The 23,627-nt window shown below is 52.6% G+C and overlaps 2 protein-coding genes across 2 annotated transcripts in view; one reads left to right on the top strand and one right to left on the bottom strand.

The window, feature by feature from the left end:
- Positions 1 to 3,047, top strand: part of prdm12b (PR domain containing 12b) — a 170,393-nt gene extending 167,346 nt beyond the window's left edge. The window contains exon 5 of the mRNA XM_072488669.1: positions 2,853 to 3,047. Coding sequence (XP_072344770.1) covers positions 2,853 to 2,884 — 32 coding nt within the window. The 3' untranslated portion in view covers positions 2,885 to 3,047. The remainder of the gene's footprint in view (positions 1 to 2,852) is intronic.
- Positions 3,048 to 8,555: 5,508 nt separating this feature from the next.
- The window catches only part of LOC140399244 (hemicentin-1-like), a 492,970-nt gene continuing 477,898 nt past the window's right edge, over positions 8,556 to 23,627 (bottom strand). The window contains 3 exon segments of the mRNA XM_072488667.1: positions 8,556 to 11,954; positions 12,066 to 12,192; positions 21,435 to 21,554. Coding sequence (XP_072344768.1) covers positions 11,597 to 11,954; positions 12,066 to 12,192; positions 21,435 to 21,554 — 605 coding nt within the window. The 3' untranslated portion in view covers positions 8,556 to 11,596.

Genomic DNA, 23,627 nt, shown 5'->3' with positions numbered 1-23,627 from the left:
CACTTACCGGCAGGGGGCTTGTAGGGACCCGGCGTGAAGCTCGCAGCTTTGACTGCGGATACGGGCCCCCGCACTTCCGGTTCCAAGTCCGGGCATGCGCACAGCGGCAGCCTCCAGCTGCGGCGCCGAACGCCATGGAGACTCAGGCCACGGACCAGCACCAAGAAACACAGTCCCCCTGAACGGCCCTGCACTACTTAAACCGACCCACCCGATCACTGCTCAGGCCGCCCGAATGCCCCCCCCCCCCGCCTGCCTGGTGCTTGTTCCCTCCGCCCCCCCACCAGGGCGGCCGCTGACTGAGTTCGGGTGAGCGAATCTACGGGGACTGGAGAATCGTGGGAGCGGGGCCCGGCCCGATTCGGTCGTAAAAGTCGATTCTCTGCCCCCACGACAAACCCGATTTTGGCACGGGGCTGCGGAGAATCCTGCCCCACGTCCTTTGGGGGACTTGTGGGAGGAAACCGGAGCACCCGGAGGAAACCCACGCAGACACGGGGAGAACGTGCACACTCCGCACAGTGACCCAAGCCGGGAATCGAACCTGGGACCCGGGAGCTGTGAAGCAACTGTGCTAACCACTGTGCTACATTAGTGAACATGATGGTTTTGTTACAACAATCGACAATGGTTTCATGGTCATCATTAGACTTTTAATTCCAGGTTTTTATTGAATTCAAATTTCAGCATCTGCAGTGGTGGGATTGAAACCTGGGTCTCCAGAGTATTACTCGGGTCTCCGGTTTACTAGCCCAGTGACAATATCGCTACATCATTGCCTCCCCTATATCCCCGGTGGCTTAGCGTCAATTTTCTGTTTGGTATTGCCCCTTGGGATGTTTTACTACGCTGAAGGTTCTATACAAATGCCAGTTGTTGTTGAAAGTGGTGAACTCTGTAAACAATCCAGAGTTGTTTTATCAGCCACCAACCTCAATTAGATCTGTATGGAAACAGTTGTCGATGTTTTTAGTGGCGAGTCCGTGAACAAACAGAAAACCTTTTAAAAAATCAATGAGAATTATTGGGGATAGAAGGACGGCATTGGGAGAATTCTCTCTCACTGATTGATTCCTACTGTTCTTCACTCACTGACAAATTCTCAGGAAATATTTCTATGCTACCTACATGATTGGTTTATCACTATCTATATATATATATTTTTTATTGCCATCTGTCAGTCCAATCCCAATTCAAAAAAGTCCGCATTCCAGCCTATTTCTCTCTCCCTTATGCAATCTCTATTTTTCTCTCCATCTGCTGCTCTCTCCTTTTCCTCGAAAGGTTCACTCTGAATTCTTTCTTCCTTGGTCTGCATTTTTCAATTTCACTTTCTCTTGTCACTCAGTCCATTTCACTTCACTTCCTGACTGCAGAAGTGACTGTTTTTCTACTTTTTGTCTCTCCCCTCTATCTGTCAGTGGCTCGCTCTGCGATTCTAGTTTTCTATGAACCTCCGTTCCATCTCTTTGGCATTCCCTCTCTCTCTGCATTACATGTTCGGACCTCTCCACCTTTCTGCTGTTCTGGCGATTTTTCTCTGGCGATTGCTCCTCACGCTCTCTCTCTCTCTGCAGATATCTCCCTTTCTGGGGGTGTTTCGATTTCCCTTCCTCTTTCTTAATTACTCGCACGTTCTCTGCATTATTGTTGGGTCTTCAATTCTTTTTCTGCTCTTTGCTCTCTCTCCTTCCCACTGATTTCAAACCTGTTTCAGTTCCTGAGTCGGTTTCACCGTGGCTAGCAATGTGTACAATGGATTTAACTGCAGTCCTGGCTTTGTCGAAACAATGTTTTTCTCACTGAGTATCAGGCATTGAACAGAACGGGGTACAATTGTTCCTGGAGTCAGTCTATTTGGGATCACAGCCCCAGTTATGGGCAATGATAACGGTCCCATTTACTATAATCATAGCTGATCCTCTATCGTCCTTCACTATCCCATAATCCCTTAATTCCTCCACATTTATCAATACCCATGGTGAATATACTGAATTCCAAAGATTCACACCCTCTGTGTGAAGAAATTCCTCCCCGTCTCAGGCCTGACTAACTGAGCTCTTATCCTGAGACCCTGCCCCCCCCACCCCTCCCACCTCGGGTTCCAGCTTCTCCAGCCATGAGAAATAGCCTCTCACCTTGCGAATCCCTCTCAGGACCCTATGAAGAAGGAGGGTCTCCGGCAGCAGGTGGTGATGCTGTGTGTTTGTGAGGGGGGAGGGCGGGGGTTCTGAGCAGGGGAACTGGTTGGCCCCTGTGGGCCCCCTTACCGCAGGGAGTAGGGTCTTTCACAAGCTGAGGGGCCAGAGGTGAGGGAGAAGGCAGCCAGGGAGAAAGCCCAGGACTTGTGTGAGGCAGTGTGGCAGGGGCGTCGGTGGCTTTAAGTCGCTGTTGTTGTGTTATGCTGCTTTGTGTAGCGTAAGCTGCTTCCTTGATGTATGCTCTGACAAAGGAAGCTCCAGACTATGAAATGAGTTCAACGTGCTTATTGAACCATTAACACAGTTCTTAAATGAGTTTGACTCTCTGCAAATCTAGCTGTAGTAACTCAGTCTATCTTTACCAGCCTGCTCTAAGCCACGTGCTGGGTGTGATGCTGTTGATCAACCCTGATGTACTCTTTAGGTGCCTGTCTGTGGAAAGAGGCAGAGCATGTGTGCCCTGTCCTTTTATATGGGTTGTGAAGTGCCCCCTGGTGGTAATGCCACCTCTGGGTGTCCTGATTACCCATTGGTTGTGTCCTGTTGTAATGACCCATTGGTCGTATGTCTGCATGTCATGACATCTCTGGTGCTCCCTCTAGTGGTTACTTAATTGTAGTGTATTTACATTAACCCCTTGTGTATATACAGTGATGCATTTCACCACAGCTGTGGGTGGCTGAGGAGCGGAGGGGAGTTGGGACCTCGTCAGACAGACTAGCAGCACCCCCGAACACACCTGAGGAGCCGAGGCCCTGACTAGGGCAGAGAACTGGAGTGTCTGCGGCGAATATTCTCTGTGGCGCTGTATTCTTGGAGCGGCGCTGTCCCATGACAGTTTTGATATCGATGGAATAAAGGAACCTTGTATCTTAACCTTTATGCAGCCCATGTGTTTAAATCCGTACATTACACTTATATGTTCCAGTGAGATCACCTTTCATTCTTGTAAACTTTGCAGGGCTAGCCTTGGTTTTCCAGGAACTCACAACCTCAGCCTTTTCTCAATCTCAATGACAGCATTTGGACCGTAATAGCAAGGCTGCAAGATCATACCCCGTTCCAGGCCGCAGCTGACCATTGCTGTCTCAATGTACTCTGTCTGGAAATGGAGGGTGGTGTTGCTCCACGTTAGTCGAATCCTAACTCACGCAAAACCTGAAAACAATGACCGCATTTCAAAGGGCATTCCATTGGCTGTGAAATACTCTGGGATGTCCTGAGGTTGTGAAAGGTGCTATCAAAACAGGTCTTTGTTTTCAGGTCAATGAGCGGAAATGTTTGGTGGTGTCTTACTGAGTCTGATCAATTAGCCTATCCAGTTACCGAGTGTATGCTTCTTTTGGTAACCAAGTTAAAGAATTGAGAGAAACGTTCAAAGCCAGCCCCTTAAAGGGATACTATATCAAAGTAAACAGAGGGCGGGATTCTCCGCGGACCGGCGGGGCGGGAAACTCCGGTGGGAAGGAGTGGCGTGATCCACTCCAGCGTCGGGCCGCCCCGAATGTGCGGAATCCTCCGCACCTACAGGGGCTAGGCCGGCGCCAGAGTGGTTGGCGCCGCGTCGGCTGACGCAGAACGGCCGGCGAGAGTTGCCGCAAGCGTGGGAGCTCCGGCGTGTGCTGGCGTCATCCCAGCGCATGCGCAGGGGCTTCATCTCCGCGTCGGCCATCGCGGATCGTTACAGCGGCCGGCGCGGAGGATTAGCGTGCCCCCACGGCACAGGCCTGCCTGGGGATCGGTGGGCCCCGAACGCGGGCCAGGCCCCCATGGGGACATCTCCCGGGGCCAGATCCCCCCGCGCGCCCCCCCGAGGCTGCCCGCGCAGCCAGGTCCTGCCGATAAGTACCTGTTGTAAATTACGCCGGCGGGACCGGCCTAAAACGGGCAGCCACTTGGCCCATTGTGGGCCGGAGAATCGCCGGCGGAGCCGCCGCCAGCGGCTGCCGACCGGTGTGGCATAATTCCCGCCCCCGCCAAATCCCCGGCGCCGGAGAATTCGGCAGCCGGTGGGGGCGGGATTCACGCCGCCCCCCCCGGTGATTCTCTGATCCGGCGGTGGGTCAGAGAATCCCGCCCAGAATCTCAAAGGATCAAAACAGCAGCACGGTAGCATTGTGGATAGCACAATTGCTTCACAGCTCCAGGGTCCCAGGTTCGATTCCCGGCTTGGGTCACGGTCTGTGCGGAGTCTGCACATCCTCCCCGTGTGTGTGTGTGGGTTTCCTCCGGGTGCTCCGGTTTCCTCCCACAGTCCAAAGATGTGCAGGTTAGGTGGGTTGGCCATGCTAAATTGCCCTTAGTGTCCAAAATTGCCCTTTGTGTTGGGTGGGGTTACTGGGTTATGGGGATAGGGTGGAGGCTTGAGTAGGGTGCTCTTTCAAAGAGCCGGTGCAGACTCGATGGGCCAAATGGCCTCCTTCAGCACTGTAAATTCTATGATCTATGAAAACCCAGCAGCCAACATAGCTGTGGAAGAGAAGCAGACAGCTGGTTGGACCCCCTCAACTGTTCACTGCCTGGGCCTATTAATGGCTAGCTTGACTAGGTCCAGAAGCAGGCCCATGAGGAGGTCCTCCTCCCTCCCCATTCCCCACCGCACTGGGTGTTCGAAGATTCAGGGGCGGGATTCTCCATCCCGCCGCACCAGGATTCTCCGTCTCACCAGCCGCCCAATGGGATTTCCCATTGTGGGCAGCCCCACACGCCAGGAAATCCCCAGGCCATGGATGTGCTGCTGGCACCACGGAGAATCCCGACAGCGGAGAATCCAGCCCCAGGAGTGTGGGAATGAAGTGCGACCAAAATGAAAGTAAGAGATTTCTAAGAAAACTAACAAGGGGTGCAGCCTAGGACAACTTAAATGTAGGTGGGCCACGGATCCACAGCAACACAAAAGACGCAGGTATCTTGGGATAGTCAGTGCGCGTATATAAGACATTCAGATCACTTTGCTGAAATAAAAGTTGGCACACATGTTAGAAGATTATTTTTCTTAATCCCTCATTTTAATGATTCCCTGAACATGTTAGGACCCTGCACAATGATAAATAAATAGGGGGAAAAATAATTTCATACAGTGTTTGTGGCACTGTTTTATAATAAAAGTCATAACTGGCTGTGACTGTTCTGCAATAGTTGTCCCTTTAGACACTGGATCTCACCATTCAGCACAACACATTCTGACGCGTCAGAGCTGCAACGTAAATTGCAGCAACAATAATGCAACGTATGCAACAGGAGTGAGGGAGTTAGGAAAAGGTGGAGGGGTGCCTTGGTTAATTAAAGGTGACTTTAGCACAATAAAGAAGGCTAACCCAAGCTCAAGAAACCAGGATATGGAAGTGGTTTGGATGGAGATGAGAAATGATAAAGGCAAAAGGTCATAGAATATTTCGGGGGTGATTTCTAAGCTCAGTACGTTCTGGAGCCAACCGGAGAGCGGGCTATACTGGAGCTGGTATTGTGTAACAATGTAGGATTAATTAACAACCTCATGGTGAAGGCACCCCTAGGTGGCAGTGATTATAATATGATTGAATTTTACATTCAGTTTGAGGGAGGGAAGAATGGGTCTAAGACTAGTGCCTTAAATTTAAATAAGGGCAATTATGAGATCATGAAAGCAGAGCTAGAAAAAGCAAATTAGGTTAAGGGATAGATCAAGAGAGGTGGCAAATATTTATGAAGATACTCCAGAATGCACAGAATAGATACATTCCAACCAGAAAGAAAAATTCCAAGGGGAGAACAGACCACCCGTGGTTAATTTAAAAAGTTACAGATAGGATCAAAATAAAAGAAAAAACATATAATTGTGCAAAGATGGGTAGCAGGTCGGAAGATTGGACAGAGTATAAGAAATAGCAAAGAATGACTAAAAGATTAATGAGGGGAAAAATAAATTGAGAGAAAACTAGCTACAAATATAAAGAATTTCTATAGATATTTTAAAAAGAGTTAACAAGTGCGTGTGAGTGTTTGTTGGTCCTGCAGAAAGAGAGTCTGGGAGGGCAGCACAGTGGTGCAGTGGTTAGCACTGCTGCCTCACGGCGCCGAGGTTGGATCCCGGCTCTGGGTCACTGTCCGTGTGGAGTTTGCACATTCTCCCCATGTCTGTGTGGGTTTCACCCCCACAACCCAAAGATGTGCAGGGTAGGTGGATTGGCCATGCTAAATTGGTCCCAGGGTCCTGATGGACTTCATCCTTGGGTCTTAAAGGAAGTGGCCAGTGAGATATGGAGCAACCAATTCATCTTTTCCAATTAAGGGGCAATTTAGCTTGGCCAATCCACCAAGCCTGCACATCTATGGTTTCCGGGGGCAAAACCCATGCACGCATGGGGAGAATGTGCAAACTACACACGGACAATGCCCCAGAGCTGGGATCGAACCTGGGACCTCGGCGCTGTGAGGCAACAGGGCTAACCCACTGCGCCACCATGGTGCCCCGCCAGTGAGATAGTTGACGCGTTGGTATTAATTTTCCCAGCTCCCTAGATTCGTGGCAGGTTCCATTACATTGGAAAATAGCAAATGTATCTTTTATTCAAAAAGGGAGGGAGACAGAAAGCAGGAAACTATAGCCCAGTTTGCTTAACGTCTGTCATAGGGAAAACGTTAGAAGCTATTATTAAAGATTTTATAGCGGGGCACTCGGTAATCAGGCAGAGTTAACATGGTTTTGTAAAATAGAAATCATGCCTAGCCAATTTATTGGAGTTCTTTAAAGAAGTAACATATGCTGTGGATAAAGGGGGACCAGTGAATGCACTGTATTTAGATTCTCAGAAGGCATTTGATAAGGTGCCACATAGACGGTTATTGCAGAAAATCTAAACTCATGGCGTAGCGGGTAACAAATTGGTGCGGATTGAAGCTTGGTTGTCGAATAGGATAGAGGGTGGGCATAAGTGCCTAATTTTCTGGTTAGCAGATGTAGCGAGTAGCGTGCCACAGGGATCAGTTCTGGGATCTCAACTCTTTACCATTTATATGAATGACTTGGTTGAAGGGGCCGATGGCATGGTTGATAAATTTGCTAATGACACAAAGGTGGGTAGGAAAGTAAGTTGTGAGTGAACATAAGAAGGCTAAAAAAGGAAACAGACTAAATGAATGGGCAAAAATGGATCAGAATGTGGGAAAATGTGAAATTGTCCATTTTGGCAGGAAGGATAAAATAGAAGCTTATTATCTAAATGGTGCGAGATTCCAGAGCTCGAGGGCGGGATTCTCCCGCAACTGGCCGGATGGCCCGACGCCGGCGCCAAGAGTGGTGCGAACCACTCCGCACTTCCGGGGGCTAGGCCAGCACCGGAGGGGATGGCGCCGCGCCAACCGGCAGAGAAGGGCTGGCACGAGTTACCGCATGTGCAGAACCTCCGGCGTGTTTCCTGCGCATGCGCAGAGGGGGTTCTTCTCCGCGCCGTCCATGGTGGAGCCCTACAGAGGCCGGCGCGGAAGGAAAGAGTGCCCCCACGGCACAGGCCCGCCCGCAGGTCGGTGGGCCTCGATCGTGGGCCAGGCCACTGTGGCCCCCCCCCCCCCCCGGATACCCCCGCGCCCCCCCAAGGGCTCACCTGGCCGGCCTCCAAGCCTGGTCCTGCCGTGATGGACCATGTCCCTTTCACGCGGGCGGGACTGGCCAGGAAACGACGGCCGCTCGGCCCATTGGGGCCCGGAGAATTGCCGGGGGGGGGGGGTGCTGCCAACGGTTCCCGAATACAGCATCCGGCGTCAGATTGGGATTCGCTCCACCCCCCGGGGATTCTCCGACCCGGCGGGGGGGCCGGAGAATCCTGCCCTGAGGTGCAGAGGGGATCTGGGTGTCCTGACGCATGAATCGCAAAAGGTTAGTATATGGGGACAGCAAGTAGTTAGGAAAGCTAATGGAATGTTGCTGCTTATTGCTTCAGTTGTACAGGGCATTGCTGATGCCACATCTGGTGTACCGTGCACAGCATTGGTCACCTTGGGCGAGATTCTCCAACCCCCCGCCGGGTCGGAGAATTGCCGGGGGCTGTCGTGAATCCCGCCCCCGCCGGTTGCCGAATTCTCCGGCGGCGGGGGCGGGAATAGCGTCGCGCCAGTTAGCGGGCCCCCCCGCGATTCTCCGGCCCGGATGGGCTGAAGTCCCGCTGCTAGAATGCCTGTCCCGCCGGCGTGGATTAAACCACCTCTCTTACCGGCGGGACAAGGCGGCGCGGGCGGGCTCCGGGGTCCTGGGGGGGGGCGCGGGGCGATCTGGCCCCGGGGGGGTGCCCCCACGGTGGCCTGGCCCACGATCGGGGCCCATCGATCCGCGGGCGGGCCTGTGCCGTGGGGGCACTCTTTTCCTTCCGCCTTCGCCATGGTCTCCACCATGGCGGAGGCGGAAGAGACTCCCTCCACTGCGCATGCGTGGGGATGCGTGAGCGGCCGCTAATGCTCCCGCGCATGTGCCGCCCGGCAATGTCGTTTCCGCGCCAGCTGGTGGGGCAGCAAAGGCCTTTTCCGCCAGCTGGCGGGGCGGAAATCAGTCCGGCGCGGGCCTAGCCCCTCAATGTTGGGGCTTGGCCCCCAAAGATGCGGAGGATTCCGCACCTTTGGGGCGGCCCGATGCCCGACTGTTTTGCGCCGTTTTTGGCGCCGGTTGGCGGACATCGCGCCGATACCGGAAAACTTTGCCCCTTATTTTAAGAAAGATGTATTGAAAGCATTGGAAGCAGTTTGGAGAAGATTTATTGGAATAATACCTGGAATGGACGGCTTGTCTAATGAGGAAAGGTTGGACGTGTATCTGCTGGAGTTTCGAAGAATAAGAAGCGATGTGGTCAAAGCCTTTAAGATCCTTGGGCGTATTGACAGGGTGGATGTGGAGCGGATGTTTCCTCTTGTGGGAGAATCTAGAACCAGGGGGTTTAAAAATAAAGGGAGGCCCATTGAGACAGGGGATGAGGAGAATTATTTTCTCTGCGGGTGGCAAGTCTCTGAATCTTTCTTCCTCAGAAGGCAGCGGAAGCAGAGTCTTTGAATATTTTTAAGGCAGAGCCACATTGATTCTGGATTCAGGGGGTGAAAGGTTTTCGGGGGGGGGGGACAGGAATGTGGGGTTGAGGTTACAATCAGATCAGCCATGACCTCATTGAATGGCGGCAGTCTTGAGGGGCCGAGTGGCCTACCTCCTGCTCCACATGTTTGTATGTAGCAGTGACAGATGTGTTGCCCATCTGGAGTGCGGGTAACAAAGTTCACCTGCTGTAGTGTACCTCCATTTGGATGTGGAGACCCAGAGCACTGAGGCAGGAGATGCTGCGATTCAGTCATTTCCAAACCCCCAGGGTCGTGACCCCCACGGACGGAGGTCGGGAGGGTCGCAGGGCCAAGTGTCACGGCGTTCCCAATCGTGGTAAGTAGTGCCCAACAGCGTGACCGGCTAGTAAACATGCCGGCCGCATCCGGAAATCAGAGTGCCAGCCGTTCCGTACATGGTTGCCACCTTGGCAGTGCGCAGGCCCGGAGCCCAGCGGGACAGACCGCCTCCTTGGGACGTTAAATTGCTGTTGAGATCGCGAGGACCCAGCGGGCACTCATGCCAGATTAAAGACAAGTGAAAATGGTGGGTCGCAAAGTTCAGGTGGCGTGGGTCACACAGGTCAGGCGGCATGAGTCGTGAAGGGTGGCCGATTGGTAAAAATGGCAAAACAAGTTTGAAAAACGCTACTGTAATATGTATGTGGGGCTTCCAGAAGTAGGGGAGAGGGGAGAAGGTGGAGGGACGGGGGGGGTGGGGGTCAGGAGGGCTGAATGTTGGATGGTTTGTGGAGGGGGGGGCATAGGAGACTGAGTAGTAGAGGGTTTAGGAGAGGGGACGGGATGCAGGAGGGACACAATCTGAGTGATAGAGGGTAGAGGAGACGTGGCTGAAGGTGCATTTACAAATAGATTTGCGGATTTTTAAAGAGAGAGAGAGCAGGAAGATGAAGAGTTGGAGCTCACTGGGGCGGAGGAGGGGAACGCTGCGGCTGAGGGGGAAACTACTGGAGCAAGAACGCCTCACTCCTCCTGTGTGAGGTCACAGGTGCTGAACTACCTCATTTATGGCCCCTTCAGAGGCATAAGTGGAAAATGAACAACCAGCTCGAACCACACAGAGTCGCTGTGCCACACAAATCCTCAGTGAATAGACCCCCTCACTGTGTTGTTTATCATGTGACAGGTCCTGTCACACACCCTGAGAGAGGGAGAGAGAGAGCACTGACTGCTCCTTCAAAACAGGCTGGCTGGTTAAGTGTTAAAAAAACAAAATGCACGGGGAAACATTGGCAATTTAAAAATAAAAGAAAAGCCCTTTTGGGAGTGGTGAAGGATTGCCTGTGGGAGTGGTGAAGGATTGCCTGTGGGAGTGGTGAAGGATTGCCTGTGGGAGTGGTGAAGGATTGCCTGTGGGAGTGGTGAAGGATTGCCTGTGGGAGTGGTGAAGGATTGCCTGTGGGAGTGGTGAAGGATTGCCTGTGGGAGTGGTGAAGGATTGCCTGTGGGAGTGGTGAAGGATTGCCTGTGGGAGTGGTGAAGGATTGCCTGTGGGAGTGGTGAAGGATTGCCTGTAGCAGTTCGGTCAAATCCAGGCCCGGCTAAGTGTTCGCCAGGGTTTCTTTGGTTAATATTAAAGTCTACCGCGATTTGACTGGAGCCGTCCATCTCAACCTTCTGATAAAGTTGGCCAAAGTCCTATAAAGATTGGGTGCCTCACCTGAAGGACATTTCAAAATGATTGGGGGTTTTACTTCGAAAAGGTGAACGTTAACCGTCTTAGTGTCCCCGACGTCAACCCAACCCAAACACGAGCAGATTTACAGAATTCAGTCCCACATTGGGGATGAAATCGTCTGGGAAGATGGTCCACCGCTACGAGCACGCCATATGGGCGGCACAGTGGTTAGCACAGTTGCCTCACAGCTCCAGGGTCCCAGGTTCGATTTCCGTCTCGGGTCACTGCCTGTGCGGAGTCTGCACGTTCTCCCCGTGTCTGCGTGGGTTTCCTCCGGGTGCTCCGGTTTCCTCCCACAGTCCAAAGATGTGCCGGTTAGGTGGATTGGCCGTGCTAAAATTGTCCTTAAGTGTCCAAACAGGTTAGATGGGGTTACGGGGATGGGGTGGAGGATTGGGCTTAGGTAGGGTGATCTTTCCGTGGGCCGGTGCAGATTCGGAGGGCCAAACGGCCTCCTCCTCTACTGTAAATTCTATGATCTATGATCTATTACCACAAGACAGGAAAGAACAGGCCTCTGAAGGCCTGACACCAGGTGGAAAAATAACGAACAACCTTAATTTTGCAAGATAGTAAAAGAATACAAATTTGCATCAACACATTTGCCGACAAGACGCTGCTCCCTCAGAAGAAGCCTCCTGTCTCAGTAAGGGTACGGGGACACCGCTATCACGATGACAAAGACACTCTGGTATTTCAGTGTCCATTGCTCGCTGTAGGTGGCAGCTCGCACTTTCAGGCGGTACACCCCGGGTTCGGCCAGTGGGCGCAGCGTGTGCACGATGCCGCGACCCTCCTCGGTGCGGATGGCGAAGGGACTCGTCGCGTCCTGCTCGATGGCGGTGAAGTTGGTCCGGCTCTGCAGCTCGCCGCGCTCTGAGAATGCCGAGAGACGGACCACGTCATGTTTGGCCGAGATGCCACGAGGGAGGGTCAGCAGCTTGTACTGGAAAGCCAGGGGTCCCGCTGAGCAGTGCAGGATACAGCGGCGGAAACAGGTCCTAGAGGGTGGGGGAGAAAGGAGAGAAAGAGCGAGGGAGACGGCCGTGAGTTTCAGACTGAGGAGAAAAAGAGCACCTTCCGAAGGGCACAAACTGGATTTGTCCTCTTACCCGGGACGTGTTCCCCTGCGGTAGGTAGCTGGACATGGGGTATTGATACACTGGTGGCTGCCTCTGGTATTAAAACACATCTGGTTCAGTCCACACTTAATATTCTGTTCCTGACATTCGTCAATATCTGAAATAAAGAAGGGAATTTGATTGGAGGGGTTTCAAAGTTAATAAGAAGATAGGCACAGTTCAACATTCTCAACAAAAGACAATTGGCCCAACGATGCTCTTAAGATCATCACAAATAGGAGCAGAAGTTGGCCATTCAGCCCATCGGGCCTGCTCTGCATCCGGCTGATCTGATCAACTCTACATTCTTGTTGTGCCCCCATAAACCCTTGTCGATCGGAAATCTCTCTGACTCAGCGATGAATATATTCAATGAGCCATCCTCCCCTGTTCTCCATGGGAGAGAATCCCAAATTCTAAACACCCTCTGAGGGAAGACATTCCTCCTCCTCCTCCATCTTAAATGGGAGACCTCTTATTTTTAAACTGTCACCCCCTCGTTCTAGATTCTTCCGTGAGGGGAAACATTCTCCCAGCATCTACCCTCTCGAGCTCCCTCAGAATCTCACATGTTTCACAACAAGGTCATCCCTGGTGCTCCTGAACTCCAATCAGGCCGGGCCTAACCTGCTCAACTTTTCTTCACAAGACTTCATTCCAGGAAACAGCCGAGTGAATCTTTTCTGAATAAGGTTTCCTCAGACAGCACCTTCCAAGCCCACTACCATCTAGAAGGACAAGAGCAGCAGATACCTGGGAACCCCACCGCCTGGAGGTTCCCCTCCAAGTCACTCACCACCCTGACTTGGAAATATATCGCCGTTCCTTCACTGTCGCTGGGACAACATCCTGGCACGCCCTCCCGAACAGCACAGTGTGTGTACCTACACATCAAGGACTGCAGCGGTTCAAGAAGGCAGCTCACCACCACCTTCTCAAGGGCAACTAGGGATGGGCAATAAATGCGGCCTAACCAGCGACGCCCACATCTCGTAAAATAATATGAATAAAATATAGACACGGACTGTCACAGACAATCGCAGACTATCACAGGCAGTCACAGACACAGTCATATACAGTCATATCCAGACAGTCAGTCACATATAGATACAGACTGCCACAGACAGTTGCAAAGAAAAACACAGACAGTCACAGGCAATCTCATGCAGATAGTCAAGCACAGATAAACATAGTCGCCAACACACAGTCAAATACAGTCACATACAGACAGTCACATACAAAGGCAGTCGGATACAGATACAGACACATAAAAACACAGATGCAGACAGCCTCATACAGGCACAGATATCACATATATACACACACAGCCAGGCACAGACACAGGTAGTCACATAGTGACACAGACAATATCAAAGCAACATATGTAGTCACAGGCTGACACAGAGTGTCGAGCAGACACAGGCAGTCACATGGCAACAGAGACAGTCAGAGGCAATCACATACAGATGTGGACAATCAAATATAGACACAGTCAGATACAGACAGAGATATCCAGATACAGACAGAGAAGCGACATAAAGACACAGACAGTCATATACAGACAGATACTGACACAGAGAGTCACACACAGACACAGGCAGTCACATACAGACAGAGACAGACAGAGACAGTCACATGCAGATAGTCAAATACAGAGAGACATTCAGACGCAGACAGTCACATATGGATACATTTTGTCACATACAGACAAAGACAGCCGCATACAGACACCGACAGTCACATACAGACACAGGCAGTCACATACGGACACTAGCAGTCGCATACAGACAGACAGTCACATACAGACACAGACAGTTGCACACAGACACAAACAGTCGCACACAGACACAAACAGTCGCATACAGACACAGGCAGTCACATACAGTCACAGGCAGTCGCAAACAGACACAAGCAGTCGCATACAGACAGTCGCAAACAGACACAGACAGTTGCATACAGACTCAGACAGTTGCATACAGACACATACTTCACATACAAACATAGACAGTCGCATACAGACACATGCAGTCATATACAGACACAGACAGTCGCATACAGGCACAGACAGACGCATATAGACACAGACAGTCACATACAGACACAGACAGTTGCACACAGACACAAACAGTCGCACACAGACACAAACAGTCGCATACAGACACAGGCAGTCACATACAGTCACAGGCAGTCGCAAACAGACACAAGCAGTCGCATACAGACAGTCGCAAACAGACACAGACAGTTGCATACAGACACATACTTCACATACAAACATAGACAGTCACATACAGACACATGCAGTCATATACAGACACAGACAGTCGCATACAGGCACAGACAGATGCATATAGACACAGACAGTCGCATACAGGCACAGACAGTTGCATACAGACACAGGCAGTCGCATACAGACACATGCAGTCACATACAGACAGAGACAGCCCCAAACAGACACAGTTACATACAGACACAGGCAGTCTCATACAGTCACAGACCATCACAGACCTTCACATACAGTCACAGACCATCACAGACTGTCACATACAGACACATACATTCACATACAGACACAGACAGTCACAGAAACTCACATACAGATAGTCACATACAGACACAGGCAGTCACATACAATCACAGACAGGCAGGCACAGGCAGAGTCACATACAGACACAGTCACAGTGACATACGTACACAGATAGGACAATCACATATACACACAGTCACAAAGACTCACATACAGACACGGATTCACAGATAGTCACATAATCACAGACAGGCAGGCACAGACGCTGACAAGGCAGGTGCTGATAGGCAGACACTGACAGGCAGACAGGCGCTGACAGACAGACGCTGACAGACAGACGCTGACAGACAGATGGATGCTGACGGCAGATGCTGACAGACAGACGCTGACAGACAGACGCTGACAGACAGACGGACACTGTCGACAGATGCTGACAGACAGACGCTGACGACAGACGCTGGCCGACAGACAGATGCTGACAGGCAGGCGCTGACAGGCAGGCGCTGACAGACAGACGCTGACAGGCAGGTGCTGACAGGCAGAGGCTGACAGGCAGACGCTGACAGGCAGACACTGACAGGCAGACACTGACAGACAGGCGGACGCTGACGACAGATGCTGACAGACAGGCGCTTACAGACAGATGGATGCTGACGGCAGATGCTGACAGACAGACGCTGACAGACAGACGCTGACAGACAGACGGACACTGTCGACAGGCGGTGACGCTGACAGACACTGACGACAGACGCTGGCCGACAGACAGATGCTGACAGGCAGACGTTGACAGTCAGACACTGAGACAGGCGCTGACAGACAGACAGCCGCTGACGACAGATACTGACAGACAGATGGACACTGACGACAGATGCTGACAGACAGACGCTGACAGACAGACGCTGACAGACAGACGATGACAGACAGACGCTGACAGACAGACAGACGCTGACAGACGGACGCTGACAGACAGATGGATGCTGACAGACAGACACAGACAGGCAGATGCTGACAGGCAGATACTGACAGGCAGACGCTGACAGGCAGACGCTGACAGGCAGAGGCTAACAGACAGACACTGACATGCAGATGCTGACAGGCAGACACTGACAGGCAGACAGACACTGACAGGCAGACACTGACAAGCAGACGCTGACAGACAGACGCTGGCAGGCAGACTCTGACAGACGCTGACAGACAGGCGCAGACAGACAGACGGACGCTGACGACAGGCGGTGACGCTGACAGACACTGACGACAGACGCTGGCCGACAGACAGATGCTGACAGGCAGACGTTGACAGTCAGACACTGAGACAGGCGCTGACAGACAGACAGCCGCTGACGACAGATACTGACAGACAGATGGACACTGACGACAGATGCTGACAGACAGACGCTGACAGACAGACGCTGACAGACAGACGATGACAGACAGACGCTGACAGACAGACAGATGCTGACAGACGGACGCTGACAGACAGATGAATGCTGACAGACAGACACAGACAGGCAGATGCTGACAGGCAGATACTGACAGGCAGACGCTGACAGGCAGAGGCGAACAGACAGACACTGACATGCAGATGCTGACAGGCAGACACTGACAGGCAGACAGACACTGACAGGCAGACACTGACAAGCAGACGCTGACAGACAGACGCTGGCAGGCAGACTCTGACAGACGCTGACAGACAGGCGCAGACAGACAGACGGACGCTGACGACAGGCGGTGATGCTGACAGACACTGACGACAGATGTTGACATACAGACAGACGCTGACAGGCAGACGCTGACAGACAGACGGACGCTGACAGACAGACGGACACTGACAGACAGGCGCTGACAGACACTGACAGACAGGTGCTGACAGACAGATGGATGCTGACAGACAGACAGATGCTGACAGACAGGTGCTGACAGACGCTGACAGTCAGACACTGACAGGCAAATGCTGATAGGCAGACGCTGACATTCAGACACTGACAGGCAGACAGACACTTACAAGCAGACGCTGACTGACAGGCGCTGACAGGCAGACGCTGACAGGCAGACTCTGACAGACAGACGGACGCTGACGGCAGATGCTGACAGACAGACGCTGACAGACGACGGACGCTGTCGACAGAGTCTGACCGACAGACAGACGCTGACAAGCAGACGTTGACAGTCAGACGGATGCTGACAGACGGACGCTGACAGACAGACGGACGCTGACAGACACTGACAGACAGATGGATGCTGACAGACAGACGCTGACAGACAGGTGCGGACAGACGCTGACAGACAGACACTGACAGGCAGATGCTGACAGGCAGATGCTGACAGGCAGACGCTGATAGGCAGACACTGACAGGTAGAGGCTGACAGGCAGACACTGACAGGCAGACACTGACAGGCAGACACTGACAGGCAGACAGACACTTACAAGCAGACGCTGACTGACAGGCGCTGACAGACAGATGGACGCTGACGGCAGATGCTGACAGACAGGCGCTTACAGACAGATGGACGCTGACGGCAGATGCTGACAGACGCTGACAGACAGACGGACGCTGTCGACAGATGCTGACAGACAGGCGCTTACAGACAGATGGACGCTGACGGCAGATGCTGACAGACAGACGCTGACAGACAGACGGACGCTGTTGACAGGCGGTGACGCTGACAGACAGATGCTGACAGGCAGACGTTGACAGTCAGACGCTGACAGTCAGACGGATGCTGACAGACGGACGCTGACAGACAGACGGACGCTGACAGACACTGACAGACAGATGGATGCTGAAAGACAGACGGACGCTGACAGACAGACGCTGACAGACAGTCACTGACAGACAGACGCTGACAGACAGACGCTGACAGACAGATGCTGACAGACGCTGACAGACAGACGCTGACAGACACAGGCTGACAGAGAGACAGACACTGACAGAGAGACGCTGACAGAAAGACACTGACAGAGAGCTGCTGACAGAGAGACAGGCGGACACTGTCAGAGAGACAGACGTTGACAGACAGACGCTGACAGACAGATGCTGACGGACAGACGCGACGGACAGACGCTGACGGATAGACGCTGACGGACAGACGCTGACAGACAGATGCTGACAGACGCTGACAGACAAAGGCTGACAGACAGACGCTGACAGACAGACGCTGACAGACAGACGCTGACAGACAGATGCTGACAGACAGACGGACGCTGACAGACAGGCGCTGACAGACAGTCACTGACAGACAGATGCTGACAGACGCTGACAGACAAAGGCTGACAGACAGACGCTGACAGACAGACGCTGACAGACAGACGCTGACAGACAGGCGCTGACAGACAGACGCTGACAGACAGACGCTGACTGACAGACGCTGACAGACAGACGCTGACAGACAGACGGACGCTGCCAGACAGACAGACGCCGACAGACAAAGGTTGACAGACAGGCGCTGACAGACAGTCACTGACAGACAGACGCTGACGGACAGACGCTGACGGACAGACGCTGATAGACCGATGCTGACAGACAGACGCTGCCAGACAGGCGCTGACGGACAGACGCTGACGGACAGACGCTGATAGACCGATGCTGACAGACAGACGCTGCCAGACAGGCGCTGACAGACAGTCACTGACAGACAGACGCTGACAGACAGACGCTGACAGACAGACGCTGAAAGACGCTGACAGACAGGCGCTGACAGACAGTCACTGACAGACTGATGTTGACAGACGCTGACGGACAGACGCTGATAGACCGATGCTGACAGACAGGCGCTGCCAGACAGGCGCTGACAGACAGTCACTGACAGACAGACGCTGACAGACAGACGCTGACAGACAGACGCTGACAGACATGCGCTGACAGACAGTCACTGACAGACTGATGTTGACAGACGCTGACAGACGGACGCTGCCAGACAGGCGCTGACAGACAGTCACTGACAGACAGACGCTGACGGACAGACGCTGACAAACAGATGCTGACAGACACTGAGACAGGCGCTGACAGACAGTCACTGACAGACTGATGTTGACGGACAGACGCGACGGACAGACGCTGACGGATAGACGCTGACGGACAGACGTTGACAGACAGACGCTGACAGACAGATGCTGACGGACAGACGCGACGGACAGACGCTGACGGATAGACGCTGACGGACAGACGCTGACAGACAGATGCTGACAGACGCTGACAGACAAAGGCTGACAGACAGACGCTGACAGACAGACGCTGACAGACAGACGGACGCTGACAGACAGGCGCTGACAGACAGTCACTGACAGACAGATGCTGACAGACGCTGACAGACAAAGGCTGACAGACAGACGCTGACAGACAGACGCTGACAGACAGACGCTGACAGACAGGCGCTGACAGACAGACGCTGACAGACAGACGCTGACTGACAGACGCTGACAGACAGACGCTGACAGACAGACGGACGCTGCCAGACAGACAGACGCCGACAGACAAAGGCTGACAGACAGGCGCTGACAGACAGTCACTGACAGACAGACGCTGACGGACAGATGCTGACGGACAGATGCTGACGGACAGACGCTGATAGACCGATGCTGACAGACAGACGCTGCCAGACAGGCGCTGACGGACAGACGCTGACGGACAGACGCTGATAGACCGATGCTGACAGACAGACGCTGCCAGACAGGCGCTGACAGACAGTCACTGACAGACAGACGCTGACAGACAGACGCTGACAGACAGACGCTGACAGACATGCGCTGACAGACAGTCACTGACAGACTGATGTTGACAGACGCTGACAGACGGACGCTGCCAGACAGGCGCTGACAGACAGTCACTGACAGACAGACGCTGACGGACAGACGCTGACAAACAGATGCTGACAGACAGACGCTGACAGACAGGCGCTGACAGACAGTCACTGACAGACTGATGTTGACAGACGCTGACAGACAGATGCTGACAGACAGACGCTGACAGACAGATGCTGACAGACAGATGCTGACAGACAGATGCTGACAGACAGATGCTGACAGACAGATGCTGACGACAGACGCTGACAGAAAGATGCTGACAGACAGACGCTGACAGACAGACGCTGACAGATACAGGCTGAAAGAGAGACAGACGCTGACAGGCAGACGCTGACAGAGAGACACTGACAGAGAGATGCTGACAGAGAGACAGACGCTCACAGACGGACACTGTCAGAGAGATAGACATTGACAGACAGACAGACGCTGACGGACAAACGCTGACAGACAGACGCTAATGGACAGACGCGACGGACAGACACTGACGGACAGACGCTGACAGACAGGCGCTGACAGATGCTGACAGACAGACGGACGCTGACAGACAGGCGCTGACAGACAGGCGCTGACAGTCACTGACAAACTGATGTTGACAGACGCTGACAGACAGACGCTGACAGACTGACGCTGACCGACGCTGACAGACAGATGCTGACAGACAGATGCTGACAGACAGATGCTGACGACAGACGCTGACAGACAGATGCTGACAGACAGACGCTGACAGAAAGATGCTGACAGACACAGGCTGAAAGAGAGACAGACGCTGACAGGCAGACGCTGACAGAGAGACACTGACAGAGAGATGCTGACAGAGAGACAGACGCTGACAGGCGGACACTGTCAGAGAGACAGACGTTGACAGACAGACAGACGCTGACAGACAGACGCTGACGGACAAACGCTGACAGACAGACGCTAACGGACAGACGCGACGGACAGACACTGACTGACAGACGCTGATGGACAGACGCTGACGGACAGACGCTGACAGACAGACGCTGACAGATGCTGACGGAGAGACGCTGACAGACAGATGCTGACAGACAGACGCTGACAGACAGATGCTGACAGACAGAAGGACGCTGACAGACAGGCGCTGACAGTCACTGACAGACAGATGCTGACAGATAGACGCTGACAGACAGACGCTGACAGACAGACGCTGACAGACAGACGCTGACAGACAGATGCTGACAGACAGATGCTGATGACAGATGCTGACAGACAGACGCTGACAGACAGATGCTGACAGATAGACGCTGACAGACAGATGCTGACAGACAGACGCTGACAGACAGATGCTGACAGACAGATGCTGATGTCAGATGCTGACAGAGAGACGCTGACAGACAGCCGCTGACAGCCGCTGACAGACAGACGCTGACAGACACAGGCTGAAAGAGAGACAGACGGACACTGTCAGAGAGACAGACGTTGACAGACAGACGCTGACTGACAGCCGCTGACAGACAGACGCTGACAGACAGACGCTGACAGACAGACGCTGACAGACAGACACTGACAGACAGACGCTGACAGACCGACGCTGACAGACCGACGCTGACAGACAGACGCTGACAGACAGGCGCTGACAGACAGGCGCTGACAGGCAGATGTTGACAGACGCTGACAGACAGACGCTGACAGACAGACGCTGACAGACAGACGCTGACAGACAGACGCTGACAGACAGGCGCTGACAGACAGGCGCTGACAGACAGGCGCTGACAGACAGGCGCTGACAGGCAGATGTTGACAGACGCTGACAGACAGACGCTGACAGACAGATGCTGACAGACAGACGCTGACAGACAGACGCTGACAGACAGACGCTGACAGACATAGGCTGACAGACATAGGCTGACAGTTACAGGCTGTTGACTGGCCAGTTGGGAAGCAGTGAAGTACTTGCAGCTTCTGGTGAAAATTGGAGAATGGGGAAAAGGGATGGGTATTTCACCAATGGGCTAAACCCAAGGGTAACCAGCTGCTGCTGTGGTATGCACAATCCTCCTTGTTGTTTATCACTCACCCTCGCAGCTTCGACCATTGGGAAGCAGCCGATATCCAGATGGGCAGACACAGTGGTAGCTGCCCTGCGTATTCCTGCAGTCATGTTGACAGAAATTCCAAGTCTGGCATTCATTGATATCTGGAATGAGAGGAACCAAACAGACAAATCAGGAGCAAAGCTGGGCCGATTAATCTCAATTCTGGTTCAGAACTAACCTGCGACATTTCTTCTGCTCGCTCTCAGCTGCCCACATTGTTTAATCTGGGACATTCCCAAAATGGCTGCACTTCAAAAATACTGAGGTCCAGAAACACGCCAAAGAAATGGAAGTTATTTCTTTCTTAATTGGGTTTTATTGTGCGGAGAGGAGAGGAGGCCACAAAGTGATAATTGTCATCATGTTCTGCCCACCTCATAAACTGGTATAAAACAAAATCAAGAACCACACTGTGTGAGGTGTCATAGGGTCACAGAGGTCAACAGCAGAGAAAAGGCCCTTCGGCCTACCAAGTCTGCGCCGGTCAAAAACATCCACCTAAGTATTCTGATCCCATTTTCCAGTTCTTGGCCCAGAGCCTTGTCTGCCCTCGCATCGCAAGGGTACATCTCAATACTTCTTAAATGTTATGAGGCTCTCTGCCTCTTCCACCCTTTCAGGCAGTGAGTTCCAAACTTCCACCACTCTCTGGGTAAAAAGGTTTTTCCTCGCAACCCCCCTTAAACCTCCTGCCCCCTTACTTTAAATCTATGCACCCCCCCCCCCCCCCGGTCACTGATCCCTCCACCAAGGGGAAGAGCTTCTTCCTGTCTATCTATTCCCCTCATAATCTTATACATCTCAACCATGTCCCCTCTGCAGCCTTTCCAGTGCTTTCACATCCCTCCTGTAATGTGGACAATGTGGACAGAGGCTGGTTTAGCTCATTTGGCTAGGCAGCTGGTGCATGATGCAAAGCCAGCAGCGCAAGCTCAATTTCCGCTCTGACTGAGGTTATTTATGAAGGCCCCGCCTTCTCAACCTTGCCCCTCGCCTGAGGTTGTGGTGACCCTCAGGTTAAATCACCACCAGTCAGTTCTCCCCCTCCCCGCTGGTGCGGCACGGTAGCACAGTGTTGCTTCATAGCGCCAGTGACCTAGGTTCAATTCCCGGCTTGGGGCTGAGGAAAGTCAGCACAGGTTTGTTGAAGGCAAATTTGATCAGATGACAGAGGGTTGATGAGGTACATGTAGACTTCCAAAAGGCATTTAATCAAATGCCATGTAATGGGCTTCTTGGGCAGCACGGTGGCACAAGTGGCTAGCACTGTGGCTTCACAGCGCCAGGGTACCATGTTCGATTCCCCGCTGGGTCACTGTCTGTCCAGAGTCTGCACGTTCTCCCGGTGTCTGCGTGGGTTTCCTCCGGGTGCTCCGGTTTCTTCCCACAGTCCAAAGACGTTCACATTAGATCGATTGGCCATGATTAATTGCCCCTTAGTGTCCAAAACGATTAGGAGGGGATTTTGGGTTACGGGGATGTGGTGGAAGTGAGGGCTTAAGTGGGTCAGTGCAGACTCGACGAGCCGAATGACCTCCAGTATGTTCTATATTCTGAAGGGGAAAGCAGCCTATGATCATCTGGGACTATGGCGATTTTTAATGTGGATTCCAGAAGTACACAATATTCGAGTGGTGGCCTAATCAATGTTTTGTACAGTTCCAGCATAACCTCCATGCTTTTAAACTCTGTGCCTCGATTAATGAAGATTTATTCTCAGAATTGCTTCCAATAGTTTCCCCACCACTGAGGTTAGACTGCCGGGCCTGTAGTTTCCTGGTGTATCCCTCCCTCCCTTTTTGAATAATGGCGTCACATTGGCTATCCTCCAGTCCTCTGGCACCTCTCCTGCAGCTAAACAGGAATTGAAAATTATTGCCAATGTCCCTGCTATTTCCTCCCTTGCTTCACGAAACTGCCTGGGCTACATTCCATCTGGCCCTGGAGATTCATCTACTTGTAAGCCAGCCAGACCGCTCATAACCTCCTCTCTGTCTATGTTAATCTCTTTAATTTTATCATAGTCCTTCTCCCCGATTGCTATACCCACTCAGCACCTCTCACGAGTGAACACTGACACAAAGTATTCATTTAGAACCCTACCTACTGTAATGATATGTAGACAGAGATGTAACAAAAGGGTTAATCACAACACCTAGCTGTGGCACTACCAC

The sequence above is a fragment of the Scyliorhinus torazame genome, chromosome 22 (genome assembly GCF_047496885.1).
Source record: "Scyliorhinus torazame isolate Kashiwa2021f chromosome 22, sScyTor2.1, whole genome shotgun sequence".
Taxonomy (NCBI): Eukaryota; Metazoa; Chordata; class Chondrichthyes; order Carcharhiniformes; family Scyliorhinidae; genus Scyliorhinus; species Scyliorhinus torazame.
Note: the sequence above shows the minus strand (reverse complement) of the source record. Positions and strands in the feature narration are given on the sequence as shown.